The following is a 26,397-nucleotide window of genomic DNA, read 5'->3' on the forward strand; positions in this document are numbered from 1 at the left end:
ATACCCCTAATATGAGTCTGTAACTCGGAGAGAGTATTGATTGTGTTTTTTTACACAAACCTTCTCTTCTGGGGGGTCCCTGGCACATAACATTTTCAGATGAGGGGGGGGGGGGGTCCGTGGCCAAATACATATGTTGGGGGTCCTTGGCACAAAAAAAGTTTGAGAACCACCGATTTAGAAGGCCTTTGTAGAATCGGCCGCAGGTCTAAATGGGTGAACCCATTAAGACCGGGAACGCATCTGTGTCATTTTAAGATTTCTTTGGCTATTCAAAAATAGCAGATCTACAAGCTCATAGCGCGGCACTCGGTGCCGCGCTATGAGCTTGTAGATCTGCTATTTTGTGAAAAATCGTGAAAATTGGTGCAAAACTTTGAGTACATATATTTTTTGAAACAACATTTCTAATTAAAATCTTTGCTTCTGCTGGGGGTCCCTGGAACTAAATATTTTGAGATGGGGGTCCACGGTAAAATACAAAAAAATGTGGGGGTCCTCGACATGAAGTTTGAGAACCACTGATATTATAGAAACATTTTTTTTTCTTCTTTAAACTGTTAGGATTTAGAAGACATTTGTAGAATCCCCAGAAGCTTTAAAAAAATATATATATTGAAAAACTAATTTCCATGATTTTTCAAAAATGAAACTTGTATGTCTGCTATTTTTGAATAGCCAAAGAAGTCTAAAAATGACACAGATGCGTTAAATGAACGCTGAGGATTGTACCGCGTATACACGTGTGCGACAACAGACAACAGACAACAGACAACAGACAACGAACGAGCGAACGCGGCAGGTCAACGTCCGTCCTCACGGCTGCATGTCCAGAATGTTCTCGGCCAGGCCGGCGAGCTTGCAGTCCTCCAGGGCTCTGACGAGCCGGCTGAGGCGCGCCGCCCGGCCCTCGGCCTGGATGAACCGGCTGAGCAGCTGGTAGGCCTGCTCGTACAGGCCCTCCCTCTCGTACTCGTAGGCCAGGTTGTCCACGGCCGGGCCCTTCAGCGCCCGGCAGCTCTTGCCCAGGGCCCGGCCCACGTGCTTCCACTCGCGGCCCACGCAGTTCGAGAAGCTCTGCACGTCCGTCGCCGTCAGCATGCGGTCCTCTGATTGGGCCACACCCCCCACCAACACCCCCGGGGAAAAAAAGATTCAAAAGGAAGAAGAAGGGGGAAAAAAAGCTGTTTAGGCAGAGTGTACTTGTTCGTGGGTTAAGTCATACGGTGTAAGGTTCGGTTTAAAGTTACTTTTGATATCGTTGCTGTCGGGCAGAAACCTCTTATCTCCATACTTTTACTTTGCGTGTTTTTCCGTAAATTAACGCCCTACTTGTTCATACTACAGCGTCACACAAAGGTATCAGAAGTGGCAGATTTGCACGCTCGAAACGCTGCGCTTGTTTTGAGCTTGTAGATCTGCGACTTTTGCTTTTTTTTTAATCCTGAAAAGAATATGAGGTTTCCACCCGACAGCGAAGATATAATCCATCACTGTTATTTAACATCTTAGTTCTGAGAGTAAGTTAAGTTAATATCGGTGTAGGAAAAAAACAATAGGTGCTCATCCCCTCAATAGGCGTTATATGATACGATCGGCATTTGGCACAGGCCTACTATACCAGGTAATTAGTAAGACAGTGTCGCTTGCCTAAAAGAACGGATCTAAAAGCTAACAAACACATCGCATCAGATAAAACATTGTGGATCGGTTCTTTTAGGCAAGCAACACAATTATGACGCGATGGAGTATAAACTCTGTGGCATCTTTTGTTTTAAAATACAAGATGACTATAATTGTTTTTGTCAAGGCTGGTGTGGTAGACTTTAATGGTTTAAGCCAGCGTTTCCCCACACGTTTTAGCCATTGCACCCCCTTTCTACATCCCAACTGGGCTGATGTACCCCAATCCACGCTGCCACACTGAAGGCATCACATGCACAAATAATCACAACACGTGTAACTAAATATTCAAGCGAGCACAACAATGTGCACATTTGAATTAAACTGAAACTACACTGTAACAAAGTTTCAACTAATTGCAGCAAAAGGCACACACAAGGCAAGGCGATGCAAGTTTATTTGTATAGCACATTTCAGCAACAAGGCAATTCAATGTGCTTTATTGTGCTTCACACTTTTAAATAGCAAAGAGGAAGGGTGAGGGAAACACCAACAGGCTCATTGGCAGAGAGCCGTCATGCGAGAAGATGGGGGTAAATGCTGTCATAATTAAACCACATTAAATGAAAGAAAATGACATTCATTAAAATGACATGAAAGAAATTGCAGCTGAAGTGAATTTTGGGTACATTGATTGATTTATTAAAATGTAAGTTTTTAATTAAACTTTTACCAAAGTTTACCGAGGAAATGTTTTAATTGTATGCTTTTACTTAATGAAAAATCTCATTTGGTGGTTTGATGGTGTAATTATTACATCCATTAAACCACCATTACATTTTTCTTCTCACCCACACCCCCTAAACTCTAGACAGCTCAAGCACCCCAAGGGAACCCCAAACACTTTGGGAAATCCCTGGTTTAAGCCATAAAAAAAGCTATTCTACTCTTACTCTGAGGTGTTGCAGAGGAAGACAGAAGCTACTTCATTGACTGGCATCCCCCACGGCTCACACCAGAATAGGGATGCTAATGCTAATGCTGAACTTACCAAACACCCTCTTCTGGAATTTGAAACAGTTGCTGGGCAGAGGAGCCTCCTCCTGGGTGATGATGGTGGTGGGGGGCTGAGGGGACTGGGGGCCAAGGGCCTGGTTCTGCAGCTGCTGCTCCAGATTATCAATCTCATCGTCGCGCAGGCGCTCCGGCTGATACACCACAACAAGATCAATAAGATTATTGAATAATTAATAAGAATACTCAATAAGAACACAAAAACACTCAATAATGAGAATATGTATGTGTGTGTGCGTGCGTGTACCTGTCAAGTACCAACATGCAACAATCTAAAGTTTGTGTAAATGATCTTTCTTTTGTTAAAAATAAGTGTTAAATAGCTCTATATTCTGATAGTAATCACTCCTACAGAGTGTTTGTTCAGTAACAGGGGTCTCCCCATCTCTTTAGTAAACAGAAAATGCATTTTCAGGTCAGTATACCCATTTCATCCAATCAGGAGAGAGCACTCCTCTCACACAGAATACAGGATAACACATCAAATTGGAAGTGATTAAATGAATAAATAAAAACTGGGATTGGAACAATATAACATTGAAGCAGACACATGGGTTCTTCTCCTTCCTGAAAATGTTTAAAGGTGTAGTGAAATGAAAAATATGTTTTTCACACTTTTAGAGCATATCCGTGGTCATCATATGGGCATACCTAACAATAGATGCCAAAAAAATGAAAAAAACCCATTTTTGTGTATTTTTACATCTAAAGTCCCTAAAAAGCCAATCTTAATTACTTCCTGTAAACGAAAACGTGCTGCGTGATGACATAATACAGCCTTCACGAATATAAATGAATCTTGATTACATGCACCTGTTTGATTCCCATAGCTGCACGTTCTTCAAACACAGCTGATTTTAATTACAGAGATACTCCGTTTTGAATCTCATTGAAGATGAGTGTATTACTCATTTTAAACTTCATCTGCACACTAAAATATGTATCTGAAAACATTATAGGTTAGAAATAAGCCAGGTAGTAGCAAACGTGCTTCACTGGCCGTCTCTCTCTCACTTGTAAACAAACACTAGCCGTGTGCCAGCACGGCTGAAGTGATTGAGATCCAACGTCCCATAGCCTGAAGGGATGGGACCTTCTGATTGGTTTAGAGTCGTTGAGCCGACGTTTCAGGCTGAACCTTCAAAATAAGATGACCGAAAATGTCACTTCAGTGCGTCTTTAAAGGTAGGGTAAAGTGATTTGCGTTGGTTGAAATAATTGTTCAATGGCTCTATATTCTGATAGTACTCATTGCTATAGAGTGTCTGTTCAGTATTAGGAGTCTCCTTGTCTCTCCACCTCTTTATTAAACAGAAAATGCATTTTTGTTTCAGTTTCATTTCCAATTTTATCCAACCAGGACAGAGAACTCAATTAGGATACAGATTAAACAAGTGAAATTGGAAGTGATGACACTAAGAAATGAGCAGGCAAAATTGGAACTGGAACACTATACAAATGAAGCTTAAAAATGGGTACTTTCTCCTGATTGGCTGAGATTTTGACACCTACCGAAAAATGTATTTTCTGTTTATTAAAGAGCTGGAGAGACGGGGAGACTCCTGTTACTGAACAAACACTCTATAGCAATGATTACTATCAGAATATAGTATTTTAACCTTTTAACAAAATACTTTTTGCTTTAACCCAAAAAATATCACTTACCCTACCTTTAATGTGTTGAATGTTTAAAAAAAATTAAACACTCTAAGCAATGATTATGATATCAAAATGTAGAGCTTTAAGTCTACCTTTTTTACACAACACTTTTTAACACCCAGCCCCTTTAATAATCAATTGAATTAACCCCAAATATTGGGAAAGTAAGAGACCATGGTAAATCATTTGTTCACATGACAATTGTATTGGAATGATAATTGACAGCTCAGGACTGAATGTTGTCCAGAGTCCAACCTGCTCACAGACATCAACCAATTAACATGTTATGGCGTCTAATGAGAGGTAATAAAGTCTACCATTCATTAACATAAGCTGAGTAATGCCTGATTTATACTTAGTTGTAAGGCAGTGTCGCACATGAAAATAGCCAATCGAGCTTGTAGATCTGCTATTTTTGTGTAGCTGTAGGTGTAAATCAGGCTCCATGAAAATGAAAGGTACTTTCATTGCATTTCACACTTCAATGTTTAGTATTTTTAAATAATAATTATTTCAATAAATACTTTACAGTAGAGGCGAGTAATAAGTTTGTCTTAATGTCATAAAAAGTATTTCAATACAGTTTTAATCTGCAAAAGGTGAGAATAAAATGATATGAAAAGGGATGAAATTGGGGCTGGGTTTGTGTGTGTGTGTGTGTGTGTGTGTGTGTGTGTGTGTGTGTGTGTGTGTGTGTGTGTGTGTGTGTGTGTGTGTGTGTGTGTGTACTTCTGTTACTATACTTGTGAGGGTCAAATGTTTGGTCAAGTATAGTAGAATTTGAAAAATAGACATTGTGAGGACAAGTTTCCTGGTCCCTACAAAATAAACGGTTGTTTTATTGTTTCAAATTATTTTTAGAGGTAGGTTTACAATTAGGAAAGGATTCAGGTTGCGGTTAGGGTTAGTGTTATAAGATATTTAGAAGTTTAGGGGGTTAGAGTTATGCCTGACTTATACTGTGTTATGCACCCAGTGTCACGACCGAAAATAGCTGATCTACAAAGCTCACAACGTGACATGTTGTGAGCTTGTAGATCGGCTATTCTCAGTGTGCGACACTGGTGCTCAACAAAGTATAACTCCGGCTTTGCGGTTAGGATTTTAAAAAAATCGCACCCTGTGTGAAGGAAGCGGTGCCTTTGATGAGTGGCCTCCTGGTGGCGCTATAATAGGGCGGGGCGGGGCTTCAGCAATTAATGCTCGTCCCTATTGGTGGTGTAAGTCCACATACCAAATTTGGACTTGGTGGCATGCTGCAAACTGGAGTTATAGCTGTTTAAAGGCAGTGGCCTCCTGGTGGCGCTATAATAGGGCGGGGCGGGGCTTCAGCAATCAATGCTCGTCCCTATTGGTGGTCTAAGTCCACATACCAAATTTGGACTTGCTGGCATGCTGCGAACTGGAGTTATAGCTGTTTAAAGCCCGTGCTGAAACGGACATACGGACATACGGACGGACATAGTCAAAGGTAGAGCGGCTGGCACCGCTAAAAAGGTACAACATTTTTAGAAATGGCAGTCCTAAAACGGTGATGAACTCACAGGTATAGTAATACCAACATGTGTGTCTGTGTGTGTGTGTGTGTGTGTGTGTGTGCGATTTCACAAAGATGATGCATGTCCTATTTTCGGTGCGTGACAGGGCGTGCAAACCGAGTCCAACTCAGGCATGAAGGTGACAAGCAGCGGCACACTGCTGTGGATCCTACCTGTGAGGCGTGGGCACGTTACAGAATGGTAGTGGTTCTCAAAGTGCGGTCCGAGGACCCCCAGGGGTCCTTGAAGGGGTACCCAGGGGGTCCCCAGCAAGATTTGTTAAAATAGCATCAAAATCAATTAATCCTATTTTAGTATTCTACTTTTATATTCAAATTTGTATTTTTTTCATTAGCGTGACGCGTTGGAGAGGTTGTGGATGGACCTCTTGACATGAAAGTGCTTGAGAAGCACTGATGTAGACAACAGAGACAGAGGTCCAGGATGCTGTGGTACCTTCCCGGGGACCACCAGGGGTCCATTTGGCTCAATTTGTACACTCTCAGAGTTACAGACCTGTCTATACGAACACAATTGGCCCGTGTTCGGGGGAGGGAAGCCGGGCGGGAACGCCAGGGAGGGTGATATTTGTCACTGCACGGTCAGGGGCGTCACGGCCATTCACTGTGCGTACGACGCGACACCCTCACTCTCACAGATCCGTGATTTCGTACCCCCCACTTTTTGAAAAAATAAAATATTTTTTTGATTTTATTTTTTTGATAATAAAATCGGTAAAATCAGGCAAAAATAAGAATTAAATAACCTAACCCTAACCCCAATTGGTTAGACCTACGACCAACTACCAATCACAGTCTCCCATATTTGAACACTGTGACCCTGATTGGTCACCCCAGACTTCTGGAGCAGGAAATGGATTCTCAATGGAGCGGTGCCAGGCCCAAATCGCAGGCTATATGAAAACAAGCCCAGAAGAAGTTACTAGGCCACATGAGCACTTTAAACATGTACATTGGCTATTTAGAAATAGCCGATCTACAAGCTCACGTGTCGCAATGCGGCGCGTTGTGAGCTTGTAGATATGCTATTTTCCAAAAGAAAATCTCGAAAGATTTGTTGAAACATTTAGGCAAATCTGGTTTGGGGGTCCCTGGCACAAAATAGTTTTAGATGGAGGGAGGGGGGGGGGGGGTTGGTGGAGTTAACCCATTAAGACCTGGAACGCATCTGTGTCACTTTAGATTATTAAAAAATAGCAGATATACAAGCTCATAGCGCGGCACCGAGTGCCGCGCTATGAGCTTGTAGATCTACTATTTTTGAAAAATCTTGACTTTTTTTTTTTTTTTTTTTTCAAAAAACTTTTAGGATTTAGAAAACCTTTTTAGAATCGCCTTAGGTCTTGACTCTTAATGGGTTAAAAAAAAAGTAGATTTAGTGGACAAAATGAAAACCGGTACCTGAGAACAGTGGATGTGCTGCAGACAGAGCTCCAGGTCGTCCAGACAGTGGTCCAGTGTGTGCGCGCTGGCCTTCAGCTGCGTGACGACGGCGAAGTCCGGCGGGACGGCGTCGGCGAGCAGGCGGCAGGCGTGCTGGGACAGCGCCTGGTGGACGGCGCCCGAACCGTAGCTCTCCAGGAAGCGCTGGCACGCCGACACCTCCACGAACTTCACCTCCACGCCCAGCAGGGGGTCGGCGTCGTGTAGCTTCAGGATCTCGTAGCCGCCGAGTCCACCTGCGGAGTCTGACGGGCCGAGGGGACAATGCTGTTTGGTGAATTTGATGATCAAAGTCTTTAACCCTCTTTTTCTACCTTAACCCATTAACTCGTTCAGTGCCACTCGACGTCTAAGACGTCCGTTGTATCATAAGCCCTGTGCCACTGGACGTCAAAGACGTTTTTTTTCTTTTTTTTGAAAAAAATGTTCAGAACCCAAGATATCATGATTTGAAAATGTTCTGCTCCATTCACTTCTTGTTTAACTTCTTACTGAAAAAGGCTGTATCTCGGCTCCTAAGCACTTTTTTTTTTTTTACAATGAATTTTGGCTCTGGCACTCTGGCAGAGCCAAACTGCCAGAAATAAGTCAGGCACTGAATGAGTTAAGAGCGGGAACGCATCTGAGTGACTTTAGATTTCTTTGGCTATTAAAGAATAGCAGATATACAAGCTCATAGCACGGCACCGAGCTATGAGCTTGTAGATCTACTATTTTTTGAAAAATCTTGAAAATGTGTGCAAATCTTTTTGTGCAATGCATTTTTAAAGTGAACATTTGTAACTCAAATCTTTGCTTCTGGGGATTCTACAAATGTCTTCTAAAAACATTTTTTTGGGGGAAAAAATACTTGCAGTATGTTGCTATAATATCAGTGGTTCTCAAACTTTTTTCATGTCAAGGACCCCCAAAATGATATGTATTTGTCCGTGAACCCCCCCCCACGCAAAGATTTGAGTCAATATACATATATTCAAAGATGTGCACAAATGTTCACGATTTTTCAAAAATAGCAGATCTACAAGCTCATAGAGCTATGAGCTTGTTTATCTGCTATCAAAGTGGTTACACAGATGCGTTCCCGGTTTGAATGGGTGCATTTGAGGCCCGGGTCTCCCGCACGAGAGACCACATTTCTACTGCTCATGTAAAAGGCAATTCCTGCTGTTCCACAGCCCACCAATGAGATGCAGACAGAGTGAGGACACTGTGAAATTGTGCCATCGTGTAATGAGCATGAGTGGATTATATGAAGGTAGAAAATGTGTGAAGTACTCCTTGAAGGCTAATTGCATTGTGCGATGGCACAATGCTTTCTCTCGAAACAAATGATGACTACTAACCTTACTAAAATGTCTACTGTATGTCATGTTGTTGAGCCACAGCTGTTGAAAGGGTCATGTAACATAGAATAAATGAACCACTCACCGTCTTATATACTTCGCCGTATGACGAATAGCAAAAAACAGCTGATCTACAAGGTCGTAGCTCGAGTCTCATTGATCAGCTATTTCTGGAACACTTGGAAGATTTTTGCCTGAGTGAGTACCAAAGTCCTGACATCAAATCCATGGCCCTTGGGTCACCGAAGTGCTTTTCCCATTCAAAACACAGGGGTCTGCCATGACAATACTAACACCACGGGCCACATGTGGCATGTATATCTGCTTTGTTAGAGTCTGGCATAGGCTCAAATACTTGTGTTTATCATGTATATCTGCTAGTGATGTGCGGGTCGGGTTTTTTCATGACCCGCCCCGGAACCCAACCCGCCCCGCGAACCCATATATCAATCTATGGCTCAACCCGCCCCGCGGTGGGAAAAAAAAGATAATCATCATCATAATAGCTCAGATTTATATAGCGCTCTTTTAAGTACCCAAAGTCGCTTTAAATGTCTACAGTAGCACAACATTGTCATGGGCTAAATAAACAAGCAAGTTGTTCAAAATAGGGTTTTTTTTTTTTTTTTTGCATGTGAGAGCGGCTGACCCGCTCACCCACAGCCCGCATACTTGCCTCTGAAATCCTGACTCGGCCACCCGCGCCGCGGGTTGACCCGCGGGACCCGCTGGTTACGGGTCGGCCCGCTCATCACTAATATCTGCTAATTCTAACTAATATGTCAATGTACTGTTATATTGTTGACATTCTATCCATATGGGGGATTTGCTTAAGCATTCCCTGAATATATGCTTAGCAGGCTGCTTCCACAAAATTCAGTGAATATTCTTCCAAGAGCGGAGCTTTAACGCCAAGCTTAACTGTATTCCATTTGTGGCAATAAATGGTTAAATCTGCTTTGACGTGAGTGTTTCTGATTGAAAGACTTAAGTTGACGATGAATTGTCACATAAATAATTGCGATTAACGATTCAATTGTGTTTTTGGCCATTGAACATTGGAACATGTGAATACAACTTTAAATTTCTGTTTGGTTTTTAGGCTTCATAATAAAAAATTGCACAGGGCAGATATGACAAATAACGTAAATATACAAAGAAATTACTGACACATTTAACTCTCCCGAGTTTTTTTCTGAATGCCCTCAGTGCCAGAACGAAAAATCCAGAGTTTTTAAAAAGAAGAATGTTCAGAACCCAAGATATCGTGATCCGAAGATTTGCTGCTCCATTCACTCCTTGTTTAACTTATGACTGAGAAAGGCTGTATCTCGCTTCCTAAGCACTTTTCTTTTACTTAAAGGTAGGGTAAGTGATATTTTTGGGTTAAAACAAAAAGTATTTTGTTAAAAGGTTAAAGCACTATATTCTGATAGTAATCATTGCTATAGAGTGTTTGTTCAGTAACAGGAGTCTCCCCGTCTCTCCAGCTCTTTAATAAACAGAAAATACATTTTCCGGTAGGTGTCAAAATCTCAGCCAATCAGGAGAAAGTACCCATTTTTTAGCTTTGTTTTTATAGTGTTCCAGTTCCAATTTTGCCTGCTCATTTCTTAGTGTCATCACTTCCAATTTCACTTGTTTAATCTATATCCTGATTGAGTTCTCTATCCTGATTGGATAAAATTGGAAATGAAACTGAAACGAATGCATTTTCTGTTTTATAAAGAGCTGGAGAGACAAGGAGACTCCTTTTACTGAACAAACCCTCTATAGCAATGAGTACTATCAGAATATAGAGCTATTTAACACTTATCTTAACCAAAGAAAATCACTTACCCTACCTTTAAAAAAAAAGAAGAAAATGCTGGCACAGTATGAACATATTTTTTTATTTCATTGGCACTGAGAGTTAATAATATACTTTCATGAAAATGTAAAAACATTTCAAATGTCCATAGGTTGGTGACCATTGCTCTGATCCTTGCAACACAAGACTGGATGAATAAATTCACACATTATTTTAATTTTGATGATGATTAAAAAAAAGTCTCTGGGATTTTGAATGGGAAAAACACTTGGGTGACCCCGGGGACGTGGTTTTGGACGTCAGCCTTCGGTACTATAGTGACGTGCCCAAAATAGGGGGCGCCAGGTCGAAAGCACTTAAGCTTTACAGATACTATTCTGCAAAAAGCAAAGACGTACAACTCTCATGATTAGCATGCTGCTGTAGCAGTGGTGGAAAGTAACTAAGTACATTTACTCAAGTACTGTACTTAAGTACAATTTTGAGGTACTCTTACTTTACTGAAGTATTTCCGATTGTCGATACTTTTACTTCTACTCCTACTCCACTACATCTCAGAGGCAAATATTTTACTTTTACTCCACTACAATTATTTGAAAACTTGAGTCACTAGTTACTTATTATACCAGATATAAATTATTATATTATAAAACATAACCACTTTAGGCCTATTTTATACCTAGGCTATTTGAAAATAGCCGATCTACAAGCTCACAACGTGTCGCATCGCGACACGTTGTGAGCTTGTAGATCTGCTATTTTCAAACATTTTGAAACTATTGGTACTTTAAGTACATTTCGATACCAATACTTTTGTACTTTTACTCAAGTACATTTTGAATTCCGGACTTTTACTTGTAACAGAGTACTTCTACATTGCAGTATTGGTACTTTTACTTAAGCAAAAACATTTGAGTACTTTTTCCACCACTGTGCGCCAGGTTGAAAGCAGCAGTTAAGCTTCACGGAGGCTATCCTGCAAAAAGCAAAACGTACGACTCTCACGGTTGGCAGCATGCTGCTGTAAAAGGCTCTACCGTACCTGTGAGCGTGAGCTTGATGACTTTGAAGACGATGAACTTTCCACGCTGGTCTTTGTAGAGGGAGAGCAGGTTCACCGAGGGGCACGACGACCGCACGAACAAGACGGCACATCCTGCCCAGGGCCCGTGATGACGCTGCTGCTCCACGGTCCGCTCTGCCATTCTCTGACCACAACACAATGTTTATACAATGGTTACTGTCAGGCAGAAACCTTGTATCTGAACGTTTCATTTTATATCGTTTTTTTTTTTTGTTTCAGTGGTATTAAAGTAGCCAAAGTACATTTACTTAAGTACAATTTTGAGGTATCTTTTTACTTTACTGGAGTATTTCCAATTTTCTGTACTTTTACTTCTACTCCACTACATCTCAGAGGCAAATATTGTACTTTTACTCCACTACAATTATTCGAAAACGTTAGCTACTAGTTACTTTGCAGATATAAATCATTACATTATAAAACACACATTAACCACTTCAGCCCTATTTTATACCTAGGCTATTTGAAAATAGCCGATCTACAAGCTCACAACCTTTGTACTTTTACTCAAGTAACATTTTGAACACAGACATTTTACTTGTAAACAGAGTATTTTTATATTGCCAGTTTTACTTAAGTAAAATAGCAGAGTACTTCTTCCACCACTGTTTCTTTTAAATAAATCAATGCCCTATTTTCAAACTTCATTGTGCGAAAATACAATCAACAAGCTCACAACGGGTCGCTCTTGAATAAAAGTTATGTATCTGAGAAAATGTTTCCACTTTCCGCCTACAATAACATGCCCAAAACATGACACCAGGTTGAAAAAATGGTTACGTGTGTTTTATAAATATTTAACCACTGAAAGTATTAACAAGATCTTGTGACTAAATCAGGGGTCTTCAACGTTTTCAGGCCAAGGACCCCCTAGCTGAGTGAGAGATGAAAGAGGGACCCCCTCTATATTGTATAAAATTCTGTTTCAGATTAAACTTTTTTCATTTACTTGGTCTGCTCTTTTTTCGCTCTACACCAAACCTCTTTGCCAGAAAATAGCAGATCTACAAGCTCACAACGCCTCGAGGCGTTGTGAGCTTGTAGATCTGCTATTTTCTGGCTAAAGTTCTCCTCAGAAAAAGGGATGCTAGGTTTCAAGTGGTTAAGGTAAAAAAAAAGAATATCACACAAAGATTTGGAGGACCCCCTGTAGTAACTCTGAGGACCCCCTAGGGGTCCCAAAACCCCTGTTGAAGACCCCTGGACTAAATAATAACTACATTGGAACCATGTGGAACACATGGTTCTTTGTTCCATTCTCTGAAAAGTATCAGTTTTGGACATACAAGGTTTCCACCCGCCAGTGAATGGAAGAAAGAAACAATTAAACAAAAACACATTGTCTGATGATGCTCAATTAAACAAAAACACATTGTCTGATGATGCTCAGAGTAACACATGACGGTCTCCACAGCTGCTCAAGTGTGCCGCAACGAATCCTCTCTGAAGCCCGGAGTGACGCACAGAACCCGGCCGACGCGCAAGCGTTAAGCGCACGGACGCTGCTCGACTTCCGCTCCCATGTTAATTAATGCAGTTGTTCTCACTGGCTGCGCACCGATGTTCTGCTCATGCACGGGAAGAAAATGTTTCCGTTTGGAGCTGAAAAATAACAGAAAATCACACCCTCCCTGTGTGAAGGAAGCGGTGCCTTTGGGGCGGGGCTTAACTAATTTCAGTTCGTCCCTATTGGTGGTCTGAGTCCACTTACCAAATTTGTACTTGGTAGCGTGCTGCAAACTGGAATAATGGCTGTTTAAAGCCCAGCCAATGGGCAGACAGAGGGGGCGGGGCTTAAGTAATTACAGTTCGTCCCTATTGGTGGTCTAAGTCCACATACCAAATTTGGACTTGGTGGCATGCTGCAAACTGGGCGTAGGGCTGTCTAAAGCCAGCCAATAGGAAGACAGAGGGGCGGGGCTTAATTAATTTCAGTTTGTCTCTATTGGTGGTTTTAGTCCATGTACAAAATTTGTACTCCGTAGCATGCTGCGAACTGGAGTTATAGCTGTTTAAATGCCGTGCTCATACGCCGTGCTCATACGGACGTCAAGTGTGTGTGTGTGTGTGTGTGTGTGTGTGTGTGTGTGTGTGTGTGTGTGTGTGTGTGTGTGTGCGTGTGTGTGTGTGCGTGTGCGTGTGTGCGCGTGAGTGGACTCTGTCCACTCACGCGGACAGAGTCAAACGTAGAGCGGTTGGCACCGCTAAAAATAGCAGATCTACGCGGCTCTCTGTGCCGCGGTATGAGCCAACTGAATATTTTCTGTTTCCTAAGCTGGAGAGCCGGGGAGACCTGTTGCTGACCTAACTGAATATTTTCTGTTTCCTAAGCTGGAGAGCCGCGGAGACCTGTTGCTGTCGCCTGGCTCCACCCCCTGAATCGTTTGCCTCGCATTCAGGGTCTGGTGACGCTGTCGAAGGCGGGTGTTTCTCGGTTGAAAATTTGTACGACGAATCGAGATCGGGATAATCCAGTATGAGCCAATCGCCAAAGAGTCTTTGAAAAAAAAAACTTTGGCCACGCCCCCATCTCAGAAATCGGCTGCATTGGGAGGGCTTTCAGACTGAATAATGGAGTGAAACGAAATGAAGATTCAGGCTGAGTGTCAGGCTACTGTTGCTGACCTAACTGAATATTTTCTGTTTCCTAAGCTGGAGAGCCGGGGAGACCTGTTACTGAACAAACACTCTGTAGCAATGATTATTTACAAGAGCTATAATTTAACACTTTATTCTAAGTAAACAAAAGAACGTCAACACATTTTGATTTGGGCTGCCAGACAGGGCCCTAGAGCAGTGGTTCTCAAAGTGGGGTCCAAGGACCCCCAGGGGTCCTTGAGGGGGTTTCAGCGGGTCCCCAGCTAAATGAGGAAAAGTTGAAACACTTTATATTTGGGCTTTAGCTTTGTGAGTTTGTAGTAGAGGTGTGCGTTAGCACTGCCCTCACGATTCAAATTCGATTCGATTTCACCAGGTAACGATTCAATTCGATCTACGATGCATCACACTATTCGAAATGACTGCACAACATGGCAACTTTTTCATCAATCAATACAAGCAGTCAGATATACTGAACAAGATGTACATCTGGCTGCTGCTCTGTGCAATTAGTAATATGATAATAAAAAATAAAAAAAGATTATTGATATTTGTGAATTGATTCACGATCGTCCATGTCCGCATCGCGATTAATCTATGAATCGATTATTTTTCGGGTGCTGGCACAAAATCCTTTCAAATGGGAGTTCCACGTCAAAATAAGCATTCATTTAGGGTTCCTTGACATGAAAACGTTTGAGAATCACTGTTCTACAGATACAAACATGGAGCCATGTGGATCCTGAGATCCACATGATCACACGGCGTGGCTCCAATGTGGATCTGGGTTTCCATGTGGCCAGCCTGTGAAATCAGCCGTCTATGAATTATGAGCCCACATTTAGGCCAGGTTTCAGCCTGATCAGAACACCATTTGATTTTCATTATGAAATTAAAAGTTTAAATGTTTCAAAAAAAGTATAAAACATACGTGAACGAATTTAGCAGGGTACTTCTGTGGCTTTCTGGCAGCGTGCACAAGAAATGTGCTGATCAGTCGCTTGTTGCTTGGCAAGATTAGCTACGGACACTTCCAGACTTTTACTTGTAACAAGAGTATTTCTACATTGCAGTTTTGATACTTTACTCAAGTAAAAAAATTAGGCCTGTCAAAAAAAATCGATTCATGAATAAATCGCGATTCTTAATGCCACGATTTAAAAAATCGATTCAAAATATTAAAATCGATTTTTTTAAAAACATTTTTTTTTTTTTTTTTATAAGTTAGTACCTTTTTCACTGGCACTTTGTCTGAAATCAATGTCAGAAAGACTGCCTGACATTATCTGGCTGCATTGAAGTGTATGATTCAACTTTTCATGGTTTATATTATATTAAAATGTTCTAGTATAATTAAAGCAAAGTGATTTGGGTTAGAAAATCGCAATAAATCGCAGAATCGAATATCAATTAATCGCAGAATCGAAATTTTAATCGAATCGGCACCCTAAAAAATCGCAATAAATCGCAGAATCGAATCGAATATCAATTAATCGCAATTTTAATCGAATCGGCACCCTAGGAATCGATTTTGAATCGAATCGTGAGGTAAGTGAATCGTGACACCCCTAAAAAAAATGGAGTGCTTTCTCCACCACTGCTTATAAGTTTCTCATCTCTCTTACAAACAGCTAGACTTCTGCACGCCGTAAGAACTCGCAAAGCCAAGGCCCCCGCCTTGCTCTCCATGTCACTCACAGAGAGATCGGTAGGCTTTTCTACCGTCAACAAACGTCCAGACTTCCCTCTACTCTCCCCAGTACTATCCAGAGTTCCCCTGCTTTCTGATTCCCACAGAAGACAGATCCTTCCTTTCCCCCTGATGATGTATATTGAAAGGTGGCCAATTCTTCCATCAAACTGCCAGAGTGGCTTCTTAACAGCAATCCTAAAGTTATCAGGCCCCCGTCAGCTGTCACCAGCTCCAGATGTATCAGCTCCTCTGAGCCAACTCTGAGAGTGACCACAGATCCATTCCCCGCCACACGATGCCAAATCTAGGATTCATATTAGGAGTCAGAATTAAGGCTTCGCTCAGAACAGTGTTAATGTCGTCAACTAAAACTATGGCGAAAAATGCTCATTGACTACCTTTTTTTCACTGAACTAAATACAAAACTTAAGCTATGATGACTAAAACTACTGTAAGTATATTGACAATGTTGTCAACAAATAAAACTAGACTAAAATGGGAGGAGAGATAATGAAGTGGAGAAGAGAAGTCATTTTATGCTAAGGTTGAATTTTATTCAAAGGACTATGACTAAAAGTAAATCAAAATTTGATGTAAAAATGAACAGTGCTTTGTTTCCCAAATATCAGTGTTTCTCAACCTTTTTTCATTTCAAGGACCCCCAGTTTGATATGCATTAGGCCCCCATTTCATACCATTTGTATCTCTAGGATTCCAATCTACACTGTAAATTCCTCTAGTGTTATTTTAAGAGTGTAGTATAACACAGACCCATAATGGTCCATTTTGACCTCTGAGGGTCCCTGGACCCAACATTGAGAAACATTGGAGATCGTAGGGATTGATTGACTGTCCACACTGTTATCCTATCTTATAATTGGGAATCGTGCGCATGTGTGGACGTGCCTCTGCAGTTTGTCGTCGTGTCGTCATCCGGGTCCTGGCAACCGTATCGAGCCGAGTGCAGCCGACAAGAGTCGAGCGAAAACGAGGCGCCCGCCATTGAAAACGCCGCCAGCCTACTACGCGACAGCCCGTGTCTGTCGAGTAAAAAACGTGCATCAACTGTGTGTTGTCACACGCCACTTAATGCAAGTAAATTCACGCCTTTAGAGTCTCCATCTAAGTCTGGGGAAGAGCATTTCAGTCTTACTGTGGGTGACCTACGGGGAGCTAACGCTAACAGCCTTGAGCTACACACACGCGCGCACACACACACACACACACACACACACAAACACAGACAGACTACTGAAATCTTTTGTGGGTCTTTGCGAAATCCCGAAGTGGAGTTTTGGTCATTGGAACGGTGATGCACGCCACCCCTTTGTGAAGTGGGTATTTTCAAACCCTGGAGTGGATTTAGGGGAGCGTCAGAGTGTTTGTGTTGGAGCGCCTCAGTGCGGCTGCAGAGTTCATGTGCAACCTCTTGCATGCGTGGCTGTGGCTTTACAGTTTTCCGTTTTCGTTCGCCGTGTCTGTAGGTCTCCAGGACCCCCAAGGGGTCCGCTATGTTTCGCGGGGGTCCGAAGGGGTCCACGATGTTTTGCGGGGGTCCAAAGACTCCAAGGGGGTTTATTTTTATTATCCCATGATTTTGTAACCCCAAAATAAGCGAGCCCTCACTAGAGCCCCGTGCGCGGCTAGGGGCCCGGACCTCTAGTTATTTACAAGTGATCAGACCAGATTTGTGTACTCAGACATCGCCGGCCTATCTGCATTGGTTGCTGTGGTAACAACGTAACAACACAGGCGTGAATAATGCACGCCTCTTTGTGAGCTTGTAGATCTGCTATTTCCGGCAGGCAACACACCGTCGTACAACGAAGTATAAATCAGGCTTCGGTGTCCGAGTGTCCAGAATGAAACAAATCTTTAGAATTGATATGTGAATCACATTTCATACTACAGTACTTAGGAATGTGGTTCAAATGTGATTAACAGAAATCTGCTTCCCATGTGGTTTATACTTTTCAGGCTTGATAAAACCAATTTGATTACAATCTGGGCCAGACATTGGATTTGGACTGCCAGTCTGAACATACAGTCAACCAGCACTACAACCATCAGTGGTGGAAAAAGTACTCAAATGTTTTACTTAAGTAAAAGTATCAATACTGCAATGCCAATGTAGAGGTACTCTGTTACAAGTAAAAGTTTGGACTTAAAAATGTACTTGAGTAAAAGTACAACAGTATTGGTGTCAAAATGTAGTTAAAGTACTAAAAGTAAAAGTACTAAAATGTTTGAAAATAGCAGATCTACAAGCTCACAAGGCGTCGCAATGCGACACGTTGAGCTTGTAGATCGGCTATTTTCAAATAGCCTAGGTATAAAATAGGGCTAAAGTGGTTAATGTATGTTTTATAATGTAATAATGTATATCTAAAAAGTAACTAGTAACTAAAGTTCTCAAATAATTGTAGTGGAGTAAAAGTACAATATTTGCCTCTGAGATGTAGTGAGTGGAATAGAAGTAAAAGTATAGAAAAATGGAAATACTCCAGTAAAGTAAAATTGTAAAAATTGTACTTAAGTACAGTACTTGAGTACATGTACTTAGTTACTTTACACCACTGACAACCATTCATCTCCACTGTGAAGTTCACTTTCTTAGCAGCAGACACCGCTAACAATATTGACATTACACCAGTGGTTCTCAAACGTTCTCATATCAAGGACCCCCCCAAATTGATATGTATTTCTGATGAAAATGTTTTGTGCCAGGGACCCCCAGAAGAATTTGATTTATGTTTAAAAAATATAAAATTATTGAGAAGTTTCCAAACATTTGATTTAAAAAAAAAAAATCTTCAGAAATAGCAGACTTTGTGCCGTGCAGCAAGCTTGCACATCTGCAGTTTTTGAATAGCCAACGTATAAATGGATAAAGTGCTTGAAATGATTGTGATGCTGCATTAACAAATGCTGGGGACCCCCTGGAACCCCCCCAAGGACCTACTTTGAGAACCAATGCATTACAGCATGTTGTTTTTTTGTTGTTTGTCATTGATGATTTGTTACACAAGTTCCTACTGAATGCCATCACTGTCATCACTATTAGTGTTATTCTGGCTAATCTATATTATGTAGTAGTACCGTACAATGGTGTTGCTTGCCAAAAGGTACAAATAGGTATTGTCAGCTTGTAGATCTGTTATTTTTGCCAGGCAACAATCTTGCACGATAGAATGCAAGATACCATCTGGACAAACCTAATTAATCTCTTCTACTCCAACCTCACTGCAGATGCACAACCTTTAAAGAGGTGACACAAACATGACATATCAAAAGAAATGAAACCAAACATGTCACCTTTTTTAACGGAATACTTGGCAATGATGCCATTTGGGGAACAAAGGTTTAGCAGACACAGGATGTTGTTGTCCAGAATGTCCACCTGGAAGTGAAAATGTAAAAACTGTAATTCTGCAGAAAAAAATTAAAACTGTTCAGTGCTACTTGTGTTTGCGGGGTGAACCGATAGCCGAGCGGTTATGGTGCGTACCATGGGCTCCAATCTGGGAATATGGGCTCCAATCTGGGAACCCATCGTCAAATAAAAAGGAAAAACAACGCCCTCTGCTGTTTTTCACTTATTCATTTGGCTCTGGGCGGAGCTGTACGGAGGACCCGTGCTCAGGGAAACCGGGGTTTTGGTCTGCCTTCAACCTTCCACTTCCGGTGGTGCGACTGTTTTCATTCCCACTAACAATATTTCTACACGGAACACTAACACCATTTCTCCCAAAGAACATGGATCGTTTTGGTTATAAGCCCACTTGTTTCTATGATGAAAGAGCAAGTTAAAATGTTACAAACTTTCCGTGGTTTTGTCGGCTCCGAGGACACTATTGTTAAATGAGTTTTGGTTTGTTTCCAGTGGGGAACGAGCCGCACACACGTAAATCCCGCCCACTACATTTGATTGGGTAAAGCGCGGCCTGCTTCCTGATCTGATGGCACGCCCACTTGTAGCCAATGTATGGGTTCTCAACACGGCTCCCGAAAGATTCAAGCGCAGCGATGGATCTGTTCTTGAGAGATTACATGGGCTCTAATGCCTGACAGCTAGTCCCTGGTTCAATTCCCCGCTGGCCAGACCACTTGCTGCATGTCACTGCCCTAATGTCCCTCTCTCTCTCTCTCTCTCTCTCTCTCTCTGTGTTTCATGTTTCTCTCTACTGTACCTTAAGGTGCAACAGTTAAAGGAACAACAGTAACACAGCTTGACGCATTGTGAGCTTGTAGATCGGCTATTTTCTGTATTTTTGCAGCGCAGTGGCACCGTTGTAGAAGTGTGAATATTATATTTGATCTTGGCGTTCAGGCTCTGCTATACATTACTCCCTGCTCAGCACATTACCATACTACCATTTAAGAGCAGGGAGATATACATCTTATTACATTAAAAACTAATAAAATAACCCTTGTTAAACAAAAAAAAAACTAAGTTGTCCTTTAAGTAGACCGCCAATTTGGTCAGCTGCTTGACACGTCACATACTGAACAGTGCATCGCCCACATGCGATGCACACGTGCTGCACATGCGTATATAAACCTCTCGAGTGTATCTGCCTGAACTTCTAGATTATTCATACATACATACATACATACATACATACATACATACATACATACATACATACATACATACAAATACAAGAACGCTCGCACCCGGGTCAAATCCGGCGACCTCGGAGCGGTCGCCAACAGGTATTCCTAAACGTAACCTCAGTAAAACTATGCCTAAACCTAACCTTATTCCTAAACCTAACCTCAGTAAAACTATACCTAAACCTAACCTTATTCCTAACCGTAACCTCAGTAAAACTATGCCTAAACCTAACCTTATTCCTAACCGTAACCTCAGTAAACTATGCCTAAACCTAACCTTATTCCTAAACGTAACCTCAGCAAAACTATGCCTAAACCTAACCTTATTCCTAAAGGTAACCTCAGTAAACTATACCTAAACCTAACCTTATTCCTAAAGGTAACCTCAGTAAACTATACCTAAACCTAACCTTATTCCTAATCGTAACCGAATACAAGAACTGCTGGGGGCGAGTGGTCCACGGAAAAAATGGGGGCGAGCGTGTTTTGGGGCGAGCGTTCCGGCTACCATATACTGTACGTACATACATAATGTCTGTAGTCTGTACATATATACATAATTATATACTGAACATAACATGCATACATACATACTGTAGAACCATATGAGGACATACATACATGCATGCATACTGTACATACACATACATACATACGTACACAAACACACACACACACACACTGGTGAAAACAGCGGATGTGAACAAATAACTCCAACAGATTTTGATCCGCCGTTAACAGTCCATCATTGTTCAATCCTTATTGCTTGCCCCTTGAACCCTCTCCCTTCCCCTCGAATCATTCATTACATAAATACACATTTAATCCCAGACCCGCCCCCCCTCCCCTCCCCTCCCCCACCACCCCCACCTCTACTCTGGGGTCTGAACCAGTCGGTCTATAACATCTCTCATCACACGTGCTGGTGTTTGGGGGTCAGTCCCAACGTGACACCGTCCGTGTGGCTGTTGATGCATGCTAGGACTAGAGAGCATCATCCATAACAGCTGGATTACATAAAATTATTATTCCTCATGTTCACACTAATACTTCATATTTAGCACCACCATCATGTCACCAGGGCCTTAACCCATTAAGACCGGGAAAGCACCCGTGTCATTTATTTTGAAGATTTCTTTGGGCTGTTGAAAAATAGCAGATCTACAAGCTCATAGCGCGGCACCGGGGGGCGGCCATAGCTGGTTAGCGAGAATGGTTAGCGAGCCCGCCTAGGGAGCCAGAGGCCCTGGTTGCCCCAGGTTCGATTCCAGGCCAGGACAGCATATGTGTCGATGAAATGAAATTTGTCCTCTTTGACTCTTAACCCCTAATTGCTCACAGGTTCTCATTGGAAACAAGACCGTAAGGACTTTCATTAACGACCTGTTAAAAGGAATTATCCTTATTATCCTTATACCGAGTGCCGCGCTATGAGCTTGCAGATCTGCTATTTTTTGAAAAATCGTGAAAATGTGTGAAAATCATTGAATATATATATATATATCTTTTAAAGCGAACATTTTTAACTCAAATCTTTGCTTCAGGGGGTCCCTGGAACAACATTTTCAGATGGGGGGTCCGCGGCCAAATACATATAATTTATGGGGGTCCTTGACATGAATTTGTTTTTTTTTTACCGTTAGGATTTAAAAGACATTAGTAGAATCGCCCAGAAGCAAAGACTTGCGTTACAAATGTTTGCTTTAAAAAATATATATACATTCAAATATTTATACACATTTTCACATTTTTTCAAAAATAGCAGATACTACAAGCTTATAGCGCGGCACTCGTGCCGCGCTATGAGCTTGTAGATCTGCTATCTTTTTTTTTATCGTGAAGAAACCTAAACATGACACGGATGCGTTCCCGGTCTTAATGGATTAAAGAGAATCTCATATGTCTCTACCAGTAGATACTGTAGAAGTGTGTGCTGCTGCTGGCGGTGATGGTGGTGAGATTAATAATTCCCCTGGCTGTTTTATGAGGATTAAAAGATGTCATCAAAAGCTTAAAACATTATGTCGCTCGTATGGTTCTCAACGTGGGGTCTGGGGACCCCCCGAGGGGTCCTCGATGGGGTTCCAGGGGGTCCCGTCCCCAGCTAAATTATAGCTAGAAACCCAATGGACCCGCTTGAGGCCAGTCCACACCAATGATTCGCGGTGCAACCCCTTGCAACATGCAACTACTTGCAACCATCATCCCCAATGGCAGTTGCAAGGAGTTGCATTGGTGTGGACTGTCCTTAAAAAGGGGAATTTTGCCCCACGGTTTCCTTACCTTTTCTATGATGTTATGATATCTTAGGGTGAATGGTACAGTAGAACATTTTCATAACTCCATCCCGGGGTCTGCCACAGCTTAAAACGCGCGCCAATAGGCCTTGCGCTAGATCGCATATTTTAATAGCTTATTTGGTTGTTATTTTGTGTGAGATCTGACGTTCATAGTAACAGAACACTATGCAACGTGATTGTCCTGAATGCGCCCCACAGCAAGTCTCGCTATATCTCGTCTAGCGACTAGACTTTCTGCTGTACCACTCATCCTAAGATTTCATAACATCATAGAAAAGGTAAGAAATCCGTGGGCCAAAACTCCCCTTTAAAACTGTTTTGTTGCAAGGAGTTGCGACTAGTTGCATTGGTGTGGACTGGCCTTTATGAGTCTATAACTCAAAAAGTGTCAAAATGGAAACAAATCCTAATTGGTATTTTGTATGCTCTCAAATAGCTAACTAAACTGAGGATTTTTACAGTAAAGATTGGGGTCCCAGAGATGAAAGATCAAATCAAATAAATAATCAAACTGGGGGTCCCTTGAAATTAAAAAGATTTACGGATTTAAGCTTCAGCTACCAAAAGCCAGTTAAAGCTAGTTAGCACCTCTACGCTCACTTTCATCATTCATGCCAGTTTGTTGCACACTGGCACCATTTCAGACGCCAGGCAGCCAGTGTTGGCCAGTTACATAGTTTTATAGCTATTCTGTGTTTAAACAGCTACTTATGTTGCTCTAAGACCCATGTATGCACACTAGTACCTCACAAGTCACAATATGCTCTATGCACAGCAGCCACATTGGAAGGAAATTGGCTGGGCCTCTTCGCTACTCCCTTCACAGGTGTTACCAATGATACCAATGAAGGCTCTATTCCGTTTCGTGTAGCATAGTGGTTCTCAAACTTTTCAATTTCAACAAGGACCCCCATAACTCCAAGAGTGTACAAATGTGTACTCTGAGTGTACAAATCATGCCATTTGTACACTCTCAGAGTTACACACCCGTAAGGGGCCATTTGGAACCCTCTCAAGGAACCATGAGGGTCCCTGGATCACAGTGAGCCAACATGCACAATATCAGCACCCTGACTCTGTTTGACCAGAAATGGAACAGAGCCTTCATTCAGAGCCTTCACTAGTAACATTGGTAAGACTGACTCTGAGTCAGTACTAATGAAGGCTCTGTTCCATTTCTGGTCAAACAGAGTCAGTGACTCTGTTTGACCAGAAATGGAACAGAGCTTTCATTAGCATCATCCGTTAACACTGACTCTGTTTGACCAGAAATGGAACAGAGCCTTCATTAGCATCATTGGTAACACTGACTCTGTTTGACCAGAAAAGGAACAGAGCCTTCATTAGTATCATAGGTAATACTGACTCTGTTTTACCAGAAATGGAACAGAGCCTTCATTCAGAGCCTTCATTAGTAACATTGGTAAGACTGACTCTGAGTCAGTGCTAATGAAGGCTCTGTTCCATTTCTGGTCAAACAGAGTCAGTGACCAGAAATGGAAGAAAGCCTTCATTAGCAATAGCATCATTGGTAATAACACTGACTCTGTTTGACCAGAAATGGAACAGAGCCTTCATTAGCATCATAGGTTAACACTTGACTCTGTTTGACCAGAAATGGAACAGAGCCTTCATTAGCATCATTGGTAACACCTGTGAAGGTCTTCACAGCAGGGGTCTTCAACGTTTTCAGGTCAAGGACCCCCCCTAGCTGAGAGAGAGATGAAGCAAGGACACCCCTCTATATATAAAATTGAGTTGCTTTTTTCCCTCTACACCTATAACTCTTTGCCAAAAACAGCCGATCTACAAGCTCACAACGCCTCGCAACACGTTTGTACTTTTACAATCATATCACACAAAGATTTGGCGGACCCCCTGTAGTAACTCTGAGGACCCCCTATAGGGGCCCTGGACCCCCTGTTGAAGACCTCTGTCATAGGTTAACACTGACTCTGTTTGACCAGAAATGGAACAGAGCCTTCATTAGCATCATTGGTAACACCTGTGAAGGTCTTCACACTTACAGTATGGTTGCTGTGCATTGAGAGCATTATTAAAAACACACCAACGGAAGTTTTTATAAACTGCACAAAAAAGGGACAACATGTATGAAATAAAAACCTCTCCAAACATTGGTTTCTACCTCATCATTGTGTTCTTTATGTGATATTTGGAATGGTTTATTATTCGTTACGTTAAATAACCTTTTTCTTACCTTTTTAGAAGAAAGTTTGTTGAGTTATTGTTCGGTTTGTTGCTCTTGCTTCCTCCTCCTAAAAGCTCACGCCCACCGGAGGGGGTTTCGCGGCGTGTGATTGGCTGGCGGGGGAGTCAAGACGCACTCTGATTGGTGGGAGATGAACATGACGTAGACTGACGGGAAGGAAGTGGTGGCTGGAGGCCTCGAGACGTATTTATACTCCGTTGGTACCACGGTGTCGCGCGTCCCCCAAAAAAACAGTGGCGTAAAGTAACTAAGTACATTTACTCAAGTACTGTACTGTAAGTACAATTTTAAGGTACTTTTACTTTACTGGCGTATTTCCAGTTTTCAGTACTTTTACTTCTACTCCACTACATCTCAGAGGCAAATGTTATAACTTTTACTCCACTACACTTATATGAAAACTTTAGTTACTAGTTACTTACTGTAGATTTTGAGTATTATTACAAAACATACATTAACCACTTCAGCCCTATATTCGGCCATTTGAAAATAGCAGATCTACAAGCTCACAATGCCTCGCCAATGTTGTGAGCTTGTAGATCTACTATTTTTAAAAGATTTTTATACATTTTATAAAACATTCTGCATAATGACTACTTTCTGCTTTTGGTACTTTAAGTACATTTTGATACCAACACGTTCGTACTTTTACTCAAGTAAATTTTGAATTCCGGACTTTTACTTGTTATTTCTACATTGCAGTATTGATACTTTTACTTAAGTAAAACATTTGATTTGAGTACTTTTTCCACCACGTAGATCTGTTTTATTTGTATTTTTTAAGACCAATGTTTTATAAGCTGTACCCACTGCCAAACTGACTAAACCACTATTCAACTTACTGATATTTTCGGTAATGTGTAAAATGCTTACATGTATTTAAAACCCTAATCTAACCCCAAATGCATTATCAATGAATGTCTATTATTATTATTATTACCTTAATTGAGTCAAATTAAGTTAAACATACAAACTGACTGATTGATTGATTGATTGATTTCCTGGCATCTGATTGGCTGGCAGATAGGCCTACTGCTGTTCCCATTGTTGTCTAAAGTGCCTCTCATGTAAAACAGATGGTTTAATGTAAGATATAGATCTAGGGTTTAATGTAAGATATAGATCTATGGTTTAATGCATAGATATATAGATCTATGGTTTAATGTAAGATATAGATCTATGGTTTAATGTAAGATATAGATCTATGGTTTAATGCATAGATATATAGATCTATGGTTTAATGCATAGATATATAGATCTATGGTCAATGAGCATCCACTGTGTCAGCAGTGGAGTGGGACACAAATCATTATTTTGTGTCCACCAGGTGGCGCCAAAGATGGCTCAACAGTCAAGTAATCTGTG

The 26,397-nt window shown here is 41.6% G+C and overlaps 1 protein-coding gene across 2 annotated transcripts in view; it reads right to left on the reverse strand.

Annotated features, from left to right (window-relative positions):
* tradd (tnfrsf1a-associated via death domain) overlaps positions 1–25,088 on the reverse strand; it is a 25,484-nt gene extending 396 nt beyond the window's left edge. Inside the window, exons 1-6 of one of the 2 annotated variants that reach the window (XM_084052754.1) lie at positions 25,021–25,088; positions 19,201–19,285; positions 11,553–11,718; positions 7,316–7,602; positions 2,675–2,831; positions 1–1,109 (exon numbers count right to left, since the gene is read on the reverse strand). The exon at positions 1–1,109 is cut by the window's left edge and continues 396 nt beyond it. In XM_084052754.1, coding sequence (XP_083908880.1) covers positions 817–1,109; positions 2,675–2,831; positions 7,316–7,602; positions 11,553–11,718; positions 19,201–19,233 — 936 coding nt within the window. In that variant the 5' untranslated portion in view covers positions 19,234–19,285; positions 25,021–25,088 and the 3' untranslated portion in view covers positions 1–816. The remainder of the gene's footprint in view (positions 1,110–2,674; positions 2,832–7,315; positions 7,603–11,552; positions 11,719–19,200; positions 19,286–25,020) is intronic. The other variant, XM_084052755.1, reaches the window with a different exon arrangement.
* Positions 25,089–26,397: the final 1,309 nt, after the last annotated feature.

The sequence above is a fragment of the Gymnoscopelus microlampas genome (assembly GCF_963454915.1).
Source record: "Gymnoscopelus microlampas genome assembly, chromosome: 1".
Taxonomy (NCBI): domain Eukaryota; kingdom Metazoa; phylum Chordata; class Actinopteri; order Myctophiformes; family Myctophidae; genus Gymnoscopelus; species Gymnoscopelus microlampas.